Source organism: Apaloderma vittatum, unplaced genomic scaffold (assembly GCF_000703405.1).
Source record: "Apaloderma vittatum isolate BGI_N311 unplaced genomic scaffold, ASM70340v1 scaffold17752, whole genome shotgun sequence".
Classification (NCBI taxonomy): Eukaryota; Metazoa; Chordata; class Aves; order Trogoniformes; family Trogonidae; genus Apaloderma; species Apaloderma vittatum.
The window spans coordinates 24058-45290 of record NW_009705446.1 but is presented as its reverse complement, the minus strand read 5'-3'; the positions used below and the strand labels follow the sequence as shown (position 1 = coordinate 45290).

Below are 21233 nucleotides of genomic sequence, written 5' to 3'. Positions count from 1 at the left end.
CTACACGAAACCTGGGGAATAACGGAAGCTGAGGTGTTTCTAACGGTGGCCTCATGCAGAGCAGCAGTACTATTTTTAATTCATAAAGAGCTACAGTACTTCAGATGCTGTAGTTACTTGTCTCTTGGGACTTTAAATGTTTTTTAAGAACATGAGCCGAAATGTTTCTTTATTTGGAAGCGCAGTAATTTTTATCATTAGAAAAAGAATTTTGGAATTATGATAATTGTTAGTTGCTCGGAATGTACTTAAGGTTGTTAGACTTCAGCTGTGTTTAGTGTGAGATTTATATACAGTTTTATTTTTCTGAGTATACAAAGCAAATACTGTTGTACCAACTCAGCCGTGCTGTTCTTTGTGTTCCCGTTCACTCTCTTGTGCCAGCTCATGGAATTCCTTAGTGACAATAATGAAGCGGCAGCTGCTGATGTCTTGGAGTTTGTGCGGGAAGCGATCCAGCGATTTGATAACCTCCGACCTCTTATTGTTGAGAAGATGCTTGAAGTCTTTCATGCCATTAAATCTGTCAAGTGAGTCCAAAATATGATAGCAAACAGACGGGGGAGCACCTTGTGGCTCACTTGCGTTGCACATATATCGTTATCTGATAGGTACGAAAATCCTCTCAACCCACACACAGAGAAGAATAACTGAAGCTGAGATATTTTGGTGGTAGATGGTTTCTAGGTACAGTTTCCTTCTTGCCTACTTGTACAAAAGATACATTGGGTGCTCTTGCATTGAATGAAGAAAATAAATTCAAATTTTATTTTTAGAATACAATTGGTAATTGTATTTCCTCTGGGTAGATGATAACATTGTTGATGAAGGCCGGCTCTGAAGTGATATATTTGTTAGCAGAATTACTGCAGCAGGGATTTGCACTTGTAGACAACTAGAAATACTTACTGTAGTTTTATTAGAAAACCCAGTCTAACATAGACTGGGCTTTGCAATCTGCAAAGCTTCTTTAGAACCTTTCAGGGCTCCACAAACTTGATTTTCTGGTGGATCTGCAAAAGGTTAAGTCGTATGAGAACAACTCCGTATCAAGACACCACTGTGCTGTTCTTCCAGTACACCAAAAACTCTGAATCGTCTCATTAAGTGGGGAAAAACAAACCCCAAACCTCTGAAGCTTTGCTGTTTTGTTTTTTTTCCAAATCTTCATTCATTGTTTTTGATTTTCATTTTGTTCTCTATGAAGGAAAAAATAGTTTGTCTCTCAGTTAACTGGAAAAATTGCAGCTGACTTTATTCATGTACAGTAGAATTATTTCCTTATGATCACTATGAAATTTAATTTTGTGAATATGAAGATTAACACAGATGGGAATAAATTTGTAGCAGACAATATATCTCATTTGATATATTTGTTCATTAGTTTACTAACGGGAAGAGGTTGCTTTTGATCTAACTTAGTTTCTGTCAGTTGTGTCCTTTTTCATTTGTCAAGACTGACGTTTACCACCTGACCATAAATCACTCCCCTTGATGCTAGTCTGAGTATGTCATCCAAGTGTGACTTAAGTTACCATTCTTGGTTTAGGATTTATCGAGGAGCTTTGTGGATCCTTGGAGAATATTGCAGCACAAAGGAGGATATACAGAGTGTAATGACAGAAGTTCGCCGATCGCTTGGAGAGGTGCGTTTGCTTTGCTGGGCTCACTCCGTGTGGATTTACTTACTGTTATGCCGTGTGGTTTCTAAGGAAAAGATATGTTAAAAACATCAAGTAAGATGCAGCTGGGTTTTGAACGTTTGTGGTATATAACGGCATGTGCATAAGAAATCTAAAGTAAAAACTAGTTATGGTTTTGCCCTTTTTATTATTTTTTTTTAAGTAGCATGCCTGAAGCTAGTGTATACTGAGAATAAGTGATATCCACTAAGAGGGGAGATGAGAAATTGCTCATTTCAGAAAAAAAAATTACAGCTTTAATGTACAATTTACATCTACTAACAGCAGGAGAGAGCTTTCAGTCTAGGCTGTTCTAAAGGGATCTAAGACAATCTGCAACGTGAACTTTATTGCATGGGTAGGAGGCTTCTGTATATATTTCTGTATCTGCCTGTCTCCTCAGATTCAAAACTGTTGCACCATAACTGACCTTTACTTATAAAAAGCTTAACAATGGAGATCATTTTCATTAAAACCTCGTGCAGAACAAAACTACCTTTTTTACATATTAATTGGCACTATTGTTTCCTGTTCATTTCTAGATCCCAATAGTAGAATCTGAAATCAAGAAAGAAGCTGGTGAGCTAAAACCTGAAGAAGAGGTGTCTGTGGGTCCAGCCCAAAAATTGGTGACAGAGATGGGCACTTATGCAACACAGAGTGCTCTCAGTAGTTCCCGACCAGCCAAAAAGGAAGAAGACAGGTATTTCAGATTTTATACTAGGCCAGGGGTGGCTTGGTTATTTTTTTATTTATTTAAGTGGTATTCTCTCTTTACATGGAGTTCAGTGTTTAAAGTAATTTCCTGGTTTTAAGGTGCCATCCCAAGTAGATGGCATCTGAGAGGAAGTTGCTTAATTGCTTAGGATTTGTAATCAAAGCCTACTGCATATCAAAAAGAATGTCATTAATTATGGTGTCCTAAATTCCAGTTAATTCTTTGTAATTTATAAATAAAGTCCCCTCACAATTTTAATTGCATACAGAGATGTTGCCTTCAGATTAAAGCTTTTTTTTTTTTTAATATTGCCTTGCAATATTTAATACTTGTTATATTTTATTTTATTGATAGCTACAACCGCTTCTGTATTTCCTGCAGATGGTCCACTTCATCCTGACTGATCATTATCAGCTCAGAGCTACAGTGAAATTACTGTGCATTACACTTTTCACTTTAATCTTTATTCTGCTGTGTGAATATCTCTGTATCTGGGGAAAAAAAAAGCCAACAACAAACTTCTGAGACCTTTCAAGCTTGTACTGTTTGCATAGTATGAGTGTTAAAATAGGAAGATAAGTAGGCTGGAGAATGTAATCTAAAATTAGTTTTCTCATTATCATTTTTCTTTACAGACCTCCATTACGAGGATTCCTGCTTGATGGAGATTTCTTTGTTGCGGCTTCGCTTGCTACAACTTTAACGAAGATTGCTTTGCGCTATGTGTCTCTAGTTCAGGAAAAGAAGAAGCAAAATGTAAGTCATCTGTTTTGTCTTGTCTGCAGCTGCAAATAAGAACTGGTTGTTGCCTTTTATTTTTTTTTTTAACCAGTTGTAAAATGGGTTGAGTCCAAAGTGAAGTGCCAGTTATGTGATTGGATAATAGTGATAACTTGGGTCACAAAATTATTAAGAGTGCTTTCCATCCACTCTATCTAGATAGTCTCTTAAATCATGCTACTTGGTTTCTAGCTAACAAGTAGTAAAAAGCCAAGTAATCTGCTGAGAGATTTTGTGATTTGATTAATGTGCACCTTTTTGTAAGTAGGTCAAAAATAAACATTTCTGTAAAGCTATGTAAAATGTAATCACTTCTTTCCATCCTCTTTCCTTTCTGCTCTTTCTTAGTCCTTTATTGCTGAAGCTATGCTGCTCATGGCCACGATTCTCCATTTGGGAAAGTCCTCTCTTCCCAAGAAGCCAATTACAGATGATGATGTCGATCGTATTTCCCTGTGTCTGAAAGTTTTGTCGGAATGTTCTCCTCTCATGAATGATATTTTCAACAAAGAGTGCAGGCAGTCCCTTTCTCATATGCTGTCAGCTAAGCTAGAAGAGGAAAAACTTTCGCAGAAGGTGAGCTGTTATAAGTGTGTAGCTGTAAACACTTGGAGGTTTTATGGATATTCACAGCCCAGCTGGTCCCAGAAGTGTCACCATTTGTCTCTGTGTAAGTCGGCCATTCTTTGACTGTGCTTCTGTCCTAAGGAGCGGAATTCATTCTGAATTCTTAAATATTCCTCTTCCTGCAGAAAGAATCTGAGAAGAGGAATGTGACGGTTCAGCCAGACGATCCCATTTCCTTCATGCAGCTTACTGCTAAAAATGAAATGAGCTCGAAGGAAGACCAGTTCCAGCTTAGCCTTCTTGCGGCGATGGGAAACACGCAGAGGAAAGAGGCTGCTGATCCTCTTGCGTCCAAACTTAATAAGGTAGCGTGAAAGTCAGCGTTTTAATTCAGTACACTTTGCACAGGATTCTTACGCGCAGGATCAGCTTTGGGGATCGCAGGCCGGAACTGATGAACCAGGCTACGTTGGTTAATTGGAAACACCCAGGCATTTCCTGGGTAGGACCAGGAGAAAGAGAAAAGCCCTTGTGCTTTGAGTTATTACTCTCTTCTCACGGGAGGGGAAGCATAAGGAGGAGACTTGGAGAGTGCTGAGCTGGTGGGATGTGGAAGAGAAACGTAGGTGGTTTGCTGGTCTGAACAGCCCAGTAAAGTTCCCAGGGAAGAAAGCAGGGGTGTCACGAGTGATGAAGAACTTTGTGTTTCTTTGGCCAAGTGCAGTACATCCTTGTTTTGGCCTTTACACCTTTTCTTGCTGCTGGTTACTGGCTGGCCTGCAGAGAAGGTCCAAAGAGAAGAAATCTCTTGATTCATTCATTAGAGTTAAAAACTCACTCTTCTGTTTTTTAAGAGTCTGGATGAATTTTTTTTACTGTTTAAAGTTACCTTATAATTTCAAGTCAGCATTTTTATGTCCTGCTGATCTTTTTAAGAGTAAGTGGCATTACAGTCAATGTTTTAGGAACTCATCAGAATTTGGATCAGAATACATGTAATCTGGCAATGTTTTATGATTATAGCATAGCGTGTGCTTGAAAAGGCACGTGAAGGTAGGATGCAGTTAAGATTTATTTATTTGAATAATGGGATCACTGTGTATTTATCTATAAATGAATGAAATCTGTTTATTCTGGAAGACTTGTGCCTGACCTTTAGATTTCCTAAACATTACAACTTCTTTAAATGCTATTTTCTAGACAAAACTTGTGGTGGTTTTCTCGCAGTGTTTTCGCCAAATTTCTTCTTTTTCTTTTTTCTTCCTAGTATCTTTGTTCTGTGAAATTAAAAGCTCTTTGCAAACCTGCTTGATTTGGAGGCTTATATGAAGAGTAATGCATTTAATAGTATTTTGTTCTTATTTTTTTTGTCACCAATTGACATGGTTTCATGTTTTGAACTGGTTTCTGAGAAGAAGAAAAATACCTTCAACCCTTTTCTTTCCCAGGTTACTCAACTGACGGGTTTCTCGGATCCTGTCTATGCAGAAGCGTATGTCCACGTCAATCAGTATGACATTGTGCTAGATGTGCTTGTGGTCAACCAGACCAGTGACACGCTGCAGAACTGCACGCTCGAGCTGGCCACGCTCGGTAAGGGCTGCTGCTGGCAGCAGAGCAACCGCTGAGCAGCACTGCGGTGCTGGGCATCAGTGCCCAGCTGGAAGGAGTTTCTAAAACACTTCTAAGTACTTAAGAATTTATACCAGCTAGTTGCCATGGATGCTTCTGAATGCCTTTAAAAATATTTTTTTCATCCAGAAGGTGGTAAGACGTGCACCTACTGGCACTGACAGTACTATCTGATGATATGGACAGTAGTCACATTTTGAATTTTTTTCATCCTCTCTTCACTAGAAAAATCGCATTCCCTTTCCTCTTTTCTTTTTTACCGGAAATATGGACAGGTTTTTTGAGATACTGATTCCCCAATGTGCTGTTGCCATAGAGCAAGAGGACAAAATCTAAACTGGTGTGGTGGAGCAAATGCCAGGCAGCAAAAAGCTGTCTGCCCTCCGTGGTTCCTGCACTCAGCCTGAAGTACTTAAATACTGCGTGTGCTCAGCTGAAGTCCTTCCCTGTACCAACAGCTGTACCAGAGGCTTCAGTAACTTCTTCTAGGGACTGGAACAGATAATCCAAGATCAGTAACCACTTTCCTCTTAAGTGGTACAGTCTGATAGAACTAAGGAGACTTCTACAATTGCTTGCTAAAGGAATAGGAAAAACACATCTACTGTTCCCTGCAAGCAATTATATTCAAAATCAAGGCGATACTTTGACCTGTTTATAAATTGCTTAGTGAACATTGAACTTTGGGTTTGAGACACTTGGCTATAGGATTAGGTATTATGATGTTTAAAACACAAGGTGATTAAAACACAAGGTAGAGTTAACCATTTCCTGAATGTTAAAAATTTAATACTAGACTCAAAATGAAAGCCCATTTAAGTCAGTATTTACATTTGTTTTCAGTGGGGTTTGGGTGAAAGCACAATTATTTAAATTGAAGTTTTTTATGTAATGTAAATGATTTTGTCTTGCAGGTAATAAAATGTAAAATATCCCAACCAAACAAAAAAATCAAAATCACCTAGTATGTTTATGGTGGTATTTAATGCAACTTCGTAGACACTAGAATTGAATGACAAGGTAAAAAAAACAACCGCCAAGTTCCCTAATCCCTGTCTCCCAATTTCTTTGCACAGGTGACTTGAAACTTGTGGAAAAACCATCTCCTCTGACACTTGCTCCACATGATTTCGCAAACATTAAAGCTAATGTCAAAGTCGCTTCAACAGAAAATGGAATAATTTTTGGTAATATTGGTAAGTAAACAATTCACTGTTCAAAATGCACATTAATGTGTAGCATTTCTTGACCACTAAATGAGCTAAAAATAATTAAAAGACTTGATACTGGGAGAAGAAATTAAATGGTCTACAACATATGTGGGTTTTTTGATTATTTTTAAAAAAAGTTATGTTGATAGGACATGCTACCTTGAGAATGATTGTCAGCATGGTACTTGAACCCAAGTCTCAGAGTTTGAAATGAGCTGGGCAGCCTTGCCCGAAGGACTGGTGACGCTTAACTCGCGGTTCTGTGGCAACTGGGTAAAGCACTTAGAGGATGGAGGTTGGCAGTGAGATTGAGAAAGTGTTGACTGTTGTTAACTGGCAGATGGTAGCTGAGCGCTCTTATTTAGTGCAAATTCACTTTTTTAAACATTAAGGTCGTTTGTGTTTTACGTTGCAGTGTATGATGTCTCTGGAGCAGCCAGCGACAGAAACTGTGTGGTTCTCAGTGATATTCACATTGACATCATGGATTACATCCAGCCTGCTTCTTGCACGGATGCGGAGTTCAGACAGATGTGGGCAGAATTTGAGTGGGAAAACAAAGTTAGTTTTACTTTCTGTATGTTACTTGGAATTATTGTTGATGAGGTACAATTTCTTGTTCTATATCAGCTCATTCCATCAACGGTGTCTCTTGTGATACAAACATCATTCAACATCCACATGGGATGTTGACATCAAGTAACCCATTCTCCTGCTGTTCTCTTAGCAGTTGCACAAGCTTAGTGATGTCCTAGTTTTTTTTCTTACAAGAGAAGTGGGTGCGTTGAGCCTTGCCTCTCCTGTACCCAACTTGTCCAAATTGATGGGCAATTGCTTTTTCGGCTCAAAGGTGAGATAGCAGCAAAGTCTATGCTGAGACTGCAGAATTATTTGTACTGCTTAGCCTCTCCAGTTCTGAATTATGTTGTTTGTTTGTGTTATTTTTGTCTTCTTGAGTGTTACAGAATCATATAATTGTTTGGGTTGTAAGAGACTGTTTAAAGATCGCCTAGTGAAGCCTCTCCTGCCGTGGGCAGGGGCATCTTTCACTTTATTATTTTGCAGTACAGCTGTAGCATACAGTGGGTACACTTAATATCACACAGTGCCCAAAGTGTTAGTTACAGGCCTGTTAAAAAAGGATTTAAGGGAGATAATGTCATACAGCAGAGCAAAATAATTTAAGAGTAGAAATATTAAAAGGAGATGGGAGATGTTTTACACAAACTGTAGCCTTGTTTGCTACATGTATTTACATGTATTCACTTGAGACTAGAGTCTCGGGAAATTTGTGAACAATGAGTTTTAATACGCGGTATGTGAAGCCTTAGCAATTTGTGAACTCCTACTGAAAGACATGTGAGAAAGCAACTTGAAAAGATGAACAGTATTCAATGTGAGTAAGCCAAGGCAGCCTTCTGCTAGAAGGGCAAGATGAAAGTAGTGTTTATTGTTACTGAAAAGCAAGCTTTGGGACTAGGTACTGCTTTTTCTTGTTCTGGTAACGTGTAAACAGTATTCAGACAAGAAGTCCACTGTTTGCTGTAGAGAGTCTACACGATCAGCAAAGTATCATATTTGCCTAACACGTTTTGGAAACCATGATAATAACGTGAAATACTCTAACAAGTGGGTGGCAGGAGGTGAAGACTTTGTATGATGCCACCACGTAGTGGGAAGCTCACTGAGTGTCCTGTTCCTCAAGGAGAAGTGTAACAGTGATCTCCTTTATAGAGCCCAGAGGAAGAGATGGTTTCAGAAATGCCTGAGGTGCTAATTAAAGTAATTGCCTTCTTTTCCCTTCTTGAAGGTTACAGTCAATACAAATATCGTTGATCTAAATGAATACTTACAGCACATACTGAAGTCCACCAATATGAAGTGCTTGACTCCAGAGAAGGTGAGCTATTTGCTTGGAGACCTTTTTGTTTAACATTTCCTATGAGTATTATTAGATATATTATTATTACACTTGCTTACAGTATGAAATAGTACATACACTGAAGTTTTTGAGTGGTCTGAAATGTGTCAAAGTAAATTATGTTATCAAAATTCTGTGTAGCTTAATCAATTCAGCTATTTCTTGCACAATTAGAAAATTAGTATATCTGCTTTAATTCGTAGTATCTAAGCTGTAGTATAGTTTTGACGGGACCATCTGTTTTTAAAAAGGGTTTTTTGGTAGCTCCAAGTGCCTGCCTTCTCTGTCAAAATTTACCTTTCTTTTGCCAGTTTAGCCTTTTTGTTGTAAAGCAAAATAAATACATAGTTATTTGCTGTTAAACCATATATGTATAATGGCTATTAGCTAATATTTGTATAGTAGCCAAAATAAGTATAGAAGCTAGTGCTACTGTTTAGCTCATTCACTGTTTTGCTGTTCATTAAATCAGGCCAAAAAATGCCATCCTACCTTGTCTTGATGAATATTATACATTGCATCTCTTCCCATATTAATTTTAGAAAAATGCCGCCACCGTTCCCCATTGTGCGATTTTCACGTTTTACAAGATGTTGTCTGTGAAGAAAGAAGTTTAAATGTTAGATACTGGTATCTGTCTAGCTATCCAAGGATGAATTAAAGTGTGTTTGAAGGATTTTGGCCTTTCTAACGGGTTCAAATGTGCTTTCCGTAGGCACTTTCTGGTTATTGTGGCTTTATGGCAGCCAATCTTTATGCACGTTCCATATTTGGAGAAGATGCACTTGCAAACGTCAGCATCGAAAAGCCAATTCATCTTGGACCAGAGGCACCTGTCACTGGTCACATACGAATCCGTGCAAAGAGTCAGGTAATATTGCTCGTATTTGCAGCACTGTTTCTCCTTGTCATTTTTGAGAAAATGTGTCAAGTGCTCTTAAAAGTATACAAATTTTTGGATGTACGTTAACTTCTAGTGCTAGGTAAATGGGAAAAATATTAGGGAATGTGAATATAGGAACTTGAGCCTTAGTTTTAAAACTGTTTCATACAGATTTTGTGATGAAAGAATGTCTTTCTAATAAGGTGGAATCATACCCTGAAACCACGTTATAGAACTTTTCTCCAAGTGCATTATCATAAAATAGACCTTTGGGCCAAGGTTTTCTTACTTTATCTATAGCACTGCAAATAGGATGTTATGTTTTACTTGCTTTTAAATGAAGAGGAATGCTCCCAAAGGTTTCATGATCTGTTTCCTACTGCATTACATATTTTAATTTCACAGAACAAGGAAATTTTATGCATGTAACTGCTGTTCACTAGTTCTTTTTAAAAACAACAAAACAAACCCCAAAATCTTTCAGTAGGATTATTTTCTGTAAGTGTACTTGTGAGTCTGCTTTGGATTTTAGAATTTGTACCTCCCGACTGTGAAAAAGTAAAATATTTGGAACTGCTTAATAAAAAAACCTGTAGTGAAAGTATTTTAAACAGTGTACAATAAAGGACTACGTGAGAGTTTTCACATTCAAAGAAATCATTTGGTTTATGTGAAGTCACTATAAACATTTTGGAGTGGTTTAAAGTAATGTTTCTGATAGGTTTACTGGGACAGTTTTGCATAAGACTGCACTCGATTACATACACTGGCTCGGTTTCATCCTGAAATCATTCTGCTTTGATTACTTGGATTTTTTCATGCAGTTTCTTTTGAGATTTCTTCAGTTTCTGTGCAATATTCATATGGTTCTGTGATTAAATTAATTCTATAGCTATAGTGCATTGAGTGCTAGTATCAGCACTCAGACTTTCTATAGCTGAATTTCAATAACTGGACTGACAGTTGTAATATCTCCAGTGGAATCATACTTTCAATTGGTGAGTGGTAAAAGGCTTTTTTTTATTATTTTTCTGCCTTTTATATTGATAACGGATGTAGCAGTTGCTGGCTCATTCAAGCAGGTCTAGCATTTACCTAGTGTTAAGAAAGTGTGCACTATAATGAATACAAATAAATGACTAGAATTAAATACTTTAATTTTTATGTCACTAACTTCATAGATTTCTACGTACTTTAATGTAGGTGAGATAAACTTATTTTGAAGTATCTGTGTGATGAATGTCTTCTTTCTTTTCCTTACAGGGAATGGCCCTGAGTCTTGGAGATAAGATCAATCTGTCTCAGAAGAAAACAAGTTTATAAATTTTACCTAGTGTCTTTTCAGGTCTTTTACAATTTAACCATAGGTATGTGGCTTTTGGGATCCAGAACATCTTATATTCTTCAGTGTTCTGTAATTGTAGAAGCCAGGCTTTTGAGCTGAAGCATTCCAACATATAATTTATAGGTTCTTCATGACTGATACTGAGCAAACCTTTAAATCTCCAGGCTTTTTTCTTTGTCCTGGAAGTCATGTTTTCTCTGTCTCTAATATATACTGATGCTCACAGTACAATAAACAAATTATGCCAGTACTGTTTTGTCTGTAAATTATAATATCTGTATTATTTGATCAGTACCTAATGTCTGACCAGTGTATTCTGATCCGCCGTTCAAGTGGGAGCGTGTAATAGTTTAAGTGTTTACAATAGTGACTGGGCCTGAATTGTCTGAATGTGTGATTGTGACTCTTCAAATACTCTGGTATACCTAGGAGACTATATATTTGACAACTAGATCAAAAGCTCTACATTGTAAATGGTTGTTTTAGCAATAGAATCATTTGGCACAGACAGTCTTTTAATACCAGAAAAGAGATTCTAAAAATTCAGCTCTTTTCAGCAAGTGGTAGTACCTTAAACGTTGTTTCTGAAATGTTTCCCTAATGATGTTAGCATGAGTAATGTAACATCACTGGTGGTATTCTTATTTTTTCGTTAATGCAGAAAAGGCAGCCAAGTGCAGTATTAAAGCTGTAGCAGCATAAGCAGTATTTTCAGTGACTGCAGCCGTTAGCCACTTGTGTAGGCTCAGGAAGGAAGGGTTCACACTGATGAGCTTGCAGTGGATTGAGTCAAGTTGAGGAGTTGCAGAAAAGGAAGAATTGTGACTGAAGGTCAGGTCAGGATGTGGAAGTGAGTTAGCACCATTTGGCCACTAAATGTTATGCAAATTATCAGTAGATTAAAATGTATAACCATTACGTTGAAAATGCTGAGTCTGTTAAGCACTGAATTTGTTAAGTTGTTGCAAGCAATTAGTTCTAGAGTCTCCAGAGCCACAGTACTCTTCCAGTTGGCAGAAAGTTCTGCTGCTCAAGTTAACAGCTATGTCCTGCTGCAGGACAGAAGAGAACTGGGTTAGTATCCAAGGAGCTGATTCCCAAAACATTTAAGGCTTTGGTGATTAAAATACCTATTTTCCACTCTGAATAAGCATAGGAGCACACGTAAATTCTGAAATGAAAGAATCTAGGGTGTTGTATTTTATCTGGCTAAAGAATAGCCCTAGAAGTCCAGTGCAAAAACTGAGCTAATAAGTGACATTCATGTAAATGTTTCATTACCTGTTCCTCCCAGTCGTTCTTGCCAGCTAGCTTTTGTCTGCTCTGACAAGCATTAGATTTGCTTTTCATTCCAATCCTGTTCTTAAGCTTGGGTGGTAGAAGAAAATAGTTTACCTGTAGTAAAAAATGAGGGAAGATCTATTAACAGCTAAAACTTTGCATTGATGCAACTGTACAGTTCTGAATTTTTAGTACATAAAAATCATAAACTCAGCAGAAGTCTACTGGCAGTAGGGTTTTTTTGTGCTGTTAGCCATCAAAGCCATGCTGTGTCTAACGGGACCAAAATCTGTGTTACTGTACTCCAGTGTGCCCACGTCTGTTATGCACGAGCCCATACACCTGCTGAGTTTATGTCTTAAGTAAAATATTCTAGATTCAAGATATGTGACTTCCAAAGCTACAGTGTGTTTATTTTACTATATTCTCATAGGCACACACCTCTACACTTATAACCTACAATAAGAAAAAGGAACATGTCTTAGATAAGCAAGGCTGTTACCACGAGTTTGTCAGAGCTACTTGAAAGTAGCTTCTGAAGGCTCTGATTGCTTTGTGCTCTTACTGTGAGCATCAAATATGGTCGTGAAATGTATGGGTCACAGGAATGTGCATTTCAGGTATAAGCAGTAGATACTCTTGATGCTAAGTACTATGGTGGTGTGATTTGTAAAACCTTTACCTGCTATGGTGGTAGCAGGTACTTGTACTCCCGTAGATGTTAGAGACAGTAACTCATCCGCCAGAAAGTGCAGCATGGTTTTACTGAGTGACTTGGGTTTTTTGCATGTTTTGAAATCTCTTTTTGGTTCTGCCATTATTTTGCTTTTTCATGAAAGCTCCAACTCATGCATCGGATGATACCAGCAGGAGCTGAAGCTCTGGATATGCAGGTCTGCCTTGATACTGAAGTTCTGTCTCTGCATGACCTCACAGCAGTTGTAGTGCCTTCTGTGAAGTTATGCCAGATTCACAAGGCTATAGTAGAGATTGTGATCTTAATTGCTTAGTACTTCATAATTGGGGGAGGGAGGGGCTGGGAGAAAAGCTCAGGAGTATGTTATATGTGCTCTGCTGTGAAATTTCATGGCTATTGGTATGTGGCGGGGGGGGTCCATGGAGGGGATTTTATTCTTCAATTGTTTTAAGCCAAACCAAGAGAGAAGAAAATTCTAGGGTTCCACTGAATGGTCTCATGTCTTCACAGAGATATTGTTACTATTAGGACACTAACAGAGATTGTCAGAGCTGTGCGTGTGCTGACTGCTGTGAATCAGATGGGTTTGCTGACCACAGCCAATGAAAGGATGTTTTTGGAGACGGAGAAGGATTTCCAGTATCTTAGTATCCAAGCCCTGTTTCAGTCACAACCTGCTGTTCTTGTTGCAGAATAGAAAGACAGCCTGGTGTGTGCAGATACCTGTATTTCATGTGACTCCTAGTCACCTGGAAGGGGCATATAATTTAACTTTGCTTTGGATATCTTTTGCTATCAAAAGTTTATGCAAGGATGTGAAAGCACCTGTTCAGCAGAAGCTGCCATGACTGGTTTCTGAAGAGACGGCTTTGCAACTCTCTGTGCAAAGAACTGTGAAGCCTCGTGTGAGGGGGTATTCGTTCTGTGTCATGCGCTTTTTGGCACAGAGCTGCAGCTGGAGTGTTGAGGAAAGACCCAGCCAGTTAACCAACATCCTACCTGTCAATTAGCTGCTTCTGACGAAGTTTATAACGTTTTCCTGTGTTTCTACACCAGGGGGTGCTGCCTCACAATTGATAAAACGGTTTAATAGAGTTTATTTGTTAAGAAGAGTTAAGAGAAGGTAAGTAAAGGGCATGCTGCAGGTTTTGTCATAAAAGTGATACAGAGTAATTCTGGCCCACTCTTGGGGTCATTTTAAGTTGATTTTTGTATATGTTCAGGTTGCCTAGATATGCATAACCAGGGCACAGTGATGCTGGCAGCTCAGATTACTAATATAGTACATCTGTTTGAACATTGCCTTTTCTCTAGAGATTTTGCTTTTCTAAAGCATAATGAGATAGATTTGGCTGTACACAGCTGGCCCAGGGAGGGTCTCCTGTTTGAAAGACATGGTAATGAGTTCATTAAGAGAGGGATGTAGGTGAAGTACAGGAAACTCTTAACTGTGACTTCGCCTGTACATTTGTAATGCTGATCTAGGCCATTTTGTGTTTGAACAAAACCATAAATAACCGTCCTATTTCACTGTATATTTCCCCTGGGGTTTTTTGTGTATGCTGTAGCTTGTAATTAACCTTTTCCAGACTTAGCTCAGTGGTTTGAGCGCAGTGCTGGCAACAATGACAACACCGAGGTCGCGGGTTCGATTCCTGCTCGGTCCCCATGTGTTGCCTGGTCCAGTCGAGAGGTGGCGTCCCTGCCCATGACAGGGAGGTTGGACTAGATGATCTCTAAGGTCCCTTCCAGCCTGGGCCATTCTAGGATTCTATGATTTAGGTATTATCCCATGCTCTGAGACCTTTCAGGCTGTTCCTGTGTCTGGCAGTAGGAGGCCACTCTGCATGAGGTGTCTTATCACAAAGACCGAAGGTACAATTCTTTGCACCAGATGGGTTACGCTGCAGGCTTCAATTGATTTGGTCTTAAACAACCTTTCTGCTTGTTGACAATATTCCTATATCTGAAGACTGCAGCTTGACATGGTTCACTTAACAGTGCGTTAGCTCAGATCTGATACCAGCCTGGAGGGGAGGTATCCCAGTTTGTTTGGTTAGTACAGCTGATGTTGTAACCATGTAGAAAGTGATGGAGTTCACTGGCTCCTTACAACTAGGTCCATATTGACATGTATTATTTTCCTAAAGAGAAGGGAATTCTTATCCTACGGTAGCTGTGTGGAAAAGAAGAAAAGGCCACTTGAAGCTGTAACCGGTGGCACATGCAGCAAAGCACATACCGCTGGCTGATTCTGACCATCTGCAACGTCCTGTGCATGTGCCCAGGGAGAGTCCCTCTGACTGACCCCCTCCTAAACCCCCTGTTTCTGTAAATCTAGTCATCCTCACTTTACTAGGCTGCATTCAGGGACGTGTTTACCTGCCTAGCTAGCCCATACCTGCCAGTAAAAACCCCATTGGAGGAGTATTCTGCTTTTGCGGTTCATCCAACAGATATTTGTCTCAGAAGAGTGATTTCACCCAAAACACGCTAGCTGGCTCCCTGCACTGTGCTGTAGTTCCCATGAAGCAAGTGGCTTTATCTCTTCTGTTTTCCTGACATACAGAGACCAACAAGGTGACTGACAAAACTGAAATTTTATTTCTTACGGTTTACCTATGTAAGTGTTTCCATCGTGGAAAACAGATTCACCTTTGACTTGGATTCCTGTATGAGATTTGTTTTAAGGCCGTATCAAACTTCCTTTTATAAAGGTGCAAGAAAATAAGCTATTAAAACCTAAAGATGTTTGACCTGTCAATAATTTAGTGCTTGTATTTTAAAGCTTGTATCGCTATGTTAATGCATCTTTAACAAGAGATGTAATTATTCCAGGGTTTGTAGGCCTATTCTGTAAGTAAGAACAGGTGTTTTTTTCCTACGCCTGTTCTCGCTTACACTTTAGGCACGCAAGTTCAGCAGTGATACTATATCCAGCCTTAATAAATGTGAATGTTGCCATAGAAACACTGTCACTTTGAGATAGGTATGGAAAGCCAAAGAAACCTGTTCTCACAGCATGCAGATGCTAAAAGCAGATGAAGACGTTTATCAGTTAATCAGTTAAGCTTATTATTTATGGAAAATACAGATCGTGTGAGACTATGGAATGCATTTGCTAATTAAGTGAAATATCAGGAATTGTGTGTGTTCCAGCTAATTCCTTGTATTACTGTAGAGCAGGAAGATACAAGCCCTAACAAATATATACTTATATTTCTGGAAGCATAAAGTAGTCTCTAACTTCCCAAGTTATATATACATATCTTGTTTAACCTTTGCTTTTTTGTTACCAATGCGTTTTTGCATTACGAGTTTTCTTGTAATTATCGGGGTTTTAATTGGGCCAAACACTTCTTTTAAAGCTCTGATTTTTATAGCAGTATTTAACAGCTGGTACATGGGAGTAGGTCCTGAGAACAAAACGAACTTCTGCAATTTTTCTCGTATGCCCGGGAAATCACCTTAGGGCCTCAGTTTCATGGCTGTGGAGATAGGCTGCTGCCTTCAGGAAGTGTTCTGAGATCTGTCAGCGAAACGTTCTGTAGGAAAGCTCACTTGTTGTTCTGCCTCTGAAAACCTACTTAGCAGTCCCCAGTTCCTTCCTAGTCAATAAACAGGCAGGTAATTGAGCTGGGCCAGGTTTCAGAGAAAGCTCTGGGTGAGGGCAGCTGGACAACTAGGAACTGGGTGGCCCTGCCTGTGTTGCAGAGGAGTGCTGGTCAGCAGCTAGCGGGCAGAAACACGGAGACTTGCCAGCGCTGTCCTAGGATTTACACTTTGCCATAGTTTAATATCAAGACTGTAAACTCTCAGCAAAGCAAGACTAGGTTTTGGTATGAACAAAAGTTAAATAAAACAACTGGGTGCCTAAGGTGTTTGTTTAGCATTAGCAGGACCAATCTGTGAGAGGGACAGCCCAGAGTATTTTAGATGATCTTTCCAATGAGCCAATGAAAAAGAATCAATAAATAATTGAAAGCAGGAGTTGGCAGCCTTGTCCTGCTGCTGCCGTGCAGTTATTTGGGTTGCAGATGTGGGCTTTTTAACTTAAATGTTTTGCAGTATACAATATGTTTTAAAGTTACCTAAAATTGTACTTAATCAATTGGGAGTTTGGAAATGCACAGACATCTAAAGAAATGATGCTGTGTGCTAAACTGGTAGCGCTCACTCACAAAGGCCTCTGCCCTAAAACACTACGACAGCAAGTGTGAATGACAATAATAACTGAGTTATGTCGTGAAGTGGATCTGTATCATGTGATAGAAGTTTTCCTGGGTGATGTAAGTGATGCAGGTATTGCAATTACTTGTCTCTTCATGTTTCTTGATGACAGTCTTCAATGTGATATAGCTTTAACATTATAGACTGTCATACAGAGTTCAGTAATCTGAAAAGTATGTTGAAATGGTGCCGTGCACATAGATGAGCTCCACAGAACCATTTCAAAATCCAGCTGAATCCTGTGGATTGCCCAGCTGGCAATCCAGTGCACTTTTGTTTGACTGCTGTATATGTTATGTTCCTCTGGCTGAAATTAACTCTGGTGCTTCTGACTAGGCAAAAGATACCTGTCTCTCTGAGGTGTCACTAAACCTGAGCTTTCATAAGTTGCTACTTAGAGAAATGGGTCTTGTGTTGGTTCTTTCCATGCAGTTGGAGGTATGGGAAGAAAACGGGATCTGAGCGCGCTAATAACTGACTGATGATCATCTCTGCCCTGTAATCTGGATCTAGGGACATAAAATCTCCTGCACAGCTACACAGCAATGTCAGCCGTGCAGTAACTGAGTGATAATTCCAGTTTCTTCTGTGCAAGATTTGGGACTAGCACATCAGATCACTGGTAAGGCAGACAGGGAGGGTTTTAATTTGCTAGAGGACAGTCCTGAAATGGTGAGGAAGCTTGCTGGTGTCCCAGTCTGTTCTAGCTTAGAGCTTCTCATAAACACAGGCAGGATGAAATCTTGAAACCTGGAGCACGAAAGACTCGGGGCTGTCTGATGCTGTTCCCCACAAGAGAAGGACAAGGAGGGATGGATCTGAGGGCAATGAGATGATCAGAAGTGGGTTTCCCTCTAATGCACTCATAACACCTCCAGGCCCATGGCATGTGTATTACTGGCTGTGTTGGTGCCAGGGCCTTAGCTGATAGCCTTAGAACCAAGCTTTGGTACCACTTGCACATTTGCTAAAGAGAGTTAGTGCAGGGCTGAATTTTAAAAGAACGTGTTTGGTTTGGTTTAGGAGTGTGATTCAGGAGAGTGTAGTGATTGATTTGGTCTGGAAAGCCTGTTTCTAGGTAAAAGCCTTGCAGCCCACATTCAAAGTGGATTTAGGTGTCTCTGCCAAGGACTCCTTGTATTTTGAATCATCATAGAATGGCCTAGGCTGGAAGGGACCTTAGAGATCATCTAGTCCAACCTCCCTGTCATGGGCAGGGACACCGCCTCTCAACTAGACCAGGCAACAGATGGGGACCGAGCGGGAAACCCAGGTGCTCCATAATTACTTCCAAAAACGTTCACAACTGTACATAATGTAGCAATATATAACTGAGAAGTGTGCTTCTTGATTCTCCAGCATCAGTAAAACCCACAAGGAGGTGCATGTCTCCATGCTCATACAGGCTCACGTACTGTCAGAGCATCTGACGCTTTTTGAAAGGATCTGTTATTCTGCATTCCTTCAGACTTCCTGAAAATTAAAAAATCAATCCATTTTCTTGATCTCTGTCAAGGCAGTAATCTTATGGAAGTACTTTTTGTGCCCAAAGTGAAGGACTTTGACAGGAGACATATGCATTCATTTACACTGGCAGACTCATTCTCTGCCTGACCTCACCTCAATGGCATTTTGAAAGTGTGGGTTCATTATTTTGTTCAGGTGAATCATTCAAAATTACCATTCATCTGAGTTTATCAAATACTAATGGGTTTTTGCAAAATAAATGGGTTTGCAATTCTTCATCTAGCAGATTGCTGGGAGATGAAATGAGTCTGAGATATTTATTAACTTCTGTTGATCGCTCTGAATATAAGAAAGGCTTGTTCTTTAAACTCTTCTAAAGGAAGTCTTACCCTCTTTAGTTACCAGTGAGGAGTTTTTAATGCACAGTGAAAATACTAGTCATCCACTTGTTTGCTGCTTATAATGCTGTTCATAATGACAGAAGATGAATAAAGAATTCAGATTTTCTAAGAATAATTTTCTAATATGATTTTTTTTAAAAAAATATATTTAGAATACTATTTGGTGAATAACTGATCTTTACCGACAGTTCAGAACCCTGGTGGATACCTAGTCCCTGAGAGTGAAGAGGTGGGTTTCTTGTGTACTTGCCCAGTGATGGAGTTTGAAGAAAATGGCAGCTGTGATGCTCATGCTTCTCTCTTGTTTTATCAGGCAGTTGGAGTACACCATCAGATTTTGATACTAGATATAATTATTCCCTAGAGGCAAGTGTATATTTAATCCTGTAAAGGTAGGAGTGTTAAGTGGGCAGAACAGAGTTTACGCGTATGCAGTATTGCATTCTTCTATGGTGCTGGAACAGGCTAAAACTTACTGTCTGTTTTTGTACCTGCACGTCAAAGTGTGATCACAATCCAAGTCTTTGTTGGTACAGGTCAGTCTTTTTTTTTTTTTTTTTCAGAAAATGATAAGTCTCTAATAAAGTATTTTAATGGCTAAGACCATTACTGGCATAAAACTGTTGGCTACTTCTGCCCACAGCTTCTACATCTGATTCCTGCATAATTCCTTAACTCCAGCTTCCTCCTTTCGTACTGATCTCACGCCTTAATGGCCTCTGGCTTCTTTATTGCATCGTCTTCATCCGGGATCATTATAGGGTCACTAAGTGTAACTCTTCCCTGTGGGTATATACTAGCTGTTCCTTCTCATTTCACAATGTTGTAATTATGAAAAAAACAGAGGTTGCAAATTATGAAAACAATTTAGTTTAATTTTAATTCAGTGTCAGCTATAGGGGAAAATCCATTTATTCACCCACGTTGTTGGCTTTATTTTTTTGCCTTGTTTTTAATAGAAAAGGACCTGGTATTGCTGATCCAATGCCTCATACAAGTAGAAGTCATGTGGCAGTGTTCCTTTTTTATAGCTAGATAGGATTGAAATATTAGTATGTTTTAAATGAAATAATTCTTATTTCACCAGGCAAATGCAGGTGAGGTCCTGAGCAGCAGCAATTAATGTGGTGGGCAGTTCCCTTGAGGACTGTACTGCGTGTGATGGTACTGGCCTTGCGTTGGAAAAACACAGAGAGCGCTGCTGCCGGCGGCCTCTAGCTCTGTTCGAGTTTTTCCTCTCCTGTGCTTTGAGCTGAGCCAGGTCACGGTGCAGGGCTGGCTGCTGCCAGGATGACTCGTGTTTCTCTCTTCTGCTCTGGGTGCTGTTGGTTAGAAACAGCAGCTTCAAAAAGATGACAAGCAACTCCTCTTTTTTCAGAACAGCTACTTCTTTTCTGCCTATGCCATTCTATGATTCTAATGCCATTCTATGATCCTAATCACACGGCGTGGGATTGGTTTCCCATTGACGACAGCTAAGAGCGGTCTGCCTGTGTTTTCCCTTTCTCGCTTTGCAGAGTCAGGGGCAGCACACCTTACTTCACGGGCACTCTGTCCCTTACAGCACACGTCCTCGTGCTTCTTCTATTCCTCTGGAATAGATAGTTGTGCTCTTGAAAGGGATGGTTGGCCACAGATGCAGACACTTTATCTGATTCTGAGAGCCATAAGGAGAAGGGGAAATACACATCTTTCACTGGTCAGCAGCAGAAGTGATACTGCTCTCAGTGGTGTAGTTGGCATCTAAACCCAAAGATGACAGGTAAGGGTACTTTGGACAGCAGACAAAGAAGGTTCTGAGTACAGCTTCCACACAGTGCTGCTGTTGATCCTCAGCTGTCGCTGCCTACAGCACATCCATTATTCCAGTCCTTAGACTCTGATCATCAGGAAACAGCTCCTGCACGAGTGCTGCACTAAGAACAAATCCCTGAGGTGTCTGAGGGCCGTAAGCCCATTTCACCTCTACCCATGCATCAAATATGAACTCGCGTCTCCAACGACTTAACTTTCTGCACCGCCGGTCTCCAGCCCTCTCTGTAATGCTCTTATTTCTGTGTGGGTCACAGGGGAGCCTCTCAGGCTTTTAATCTGTAGCTTATTGTTTAAAGATTCATTTGTTTTGTGAGAGTACTGCCAACACTGAACACAGGCCGGCATCCATGGGAGGAAGCTGGACAACTGGAAGAGTGGCTGCTACTCCAACTGGGTGTCTTATCTGCAGTGAGACAGCTTTGAAGGATTCAGGTCATTTGCAAATGTCATCTTAAAACGGCAGATGCTTAATTTTTCTTGTTTACAGTGGAAATACACAAGAGAAAAGGAGGTGTAACGAGCAAGTCCTGAGATGTTGCAGAATAGCCTTTTTTTATTATTTATTTATTTACTTATAGGAGTGCCTTGTTTCCATGACTACCC

The 21233-nt window shown here is 39.7% G+C and overlaps 1 protein-coding gene across 1 annotated transcript in view; it reads left to right on the top strand.

Moving 5' to 3' along the window:
• The window catches only part of COPB1 (coatomer protein complex, subunit beta 1), a 16142-nt gene extending 5155 nt beyond the window's left edge, over positions 1 to 10987 (top strand). Inside the window, exons 10-21 of the mRNA XM_009865410.1 lie at positions 385 to 530; positions 1550 to 1646; positions 2225 to 2385; positions 3036 to 3156; positions 3529 to 3756; positions 3933 to 4112; positions 5196 to 5340; positions 6456 to 6575; positions 7006 to 7151; positions 8401 to 8490; positions 9227 to 9382; positions 10658 to 10987. Coding sequence (XP_009863712.1) covers positions 385 to 530; positions 1550 to 1646; positions 2225 to 2385; positions 3036 to 3156; positions 3529 to 3756; positions 3933 to 4112; positions 5196 to 5340; positions 6456 to 6575; positions 7006 to 7151; positions 8401 to 8490; positions 9227 to 9382; positions 10658 to 10717 — 1650 coding nt within the window. The 3' untranslated portion in view covers positions 10718 to 10987. The remainder of the gene's footprint in view (positions 1 to 384; positions 531 to 1549; positions 1647 to 2224; positions 2386 to 3035; positions 3157 to 3528; positions 3757 to 3932; positions 4113 to 5195; positions 5341 to 6455; positions 6576 to 7005; positions 7152 to 8400; positions 8491 to 9226; positions 9383 to 10657) is intronic.
• Positions 10988 to 21233: the final 10246 nt, after the last annotated feature.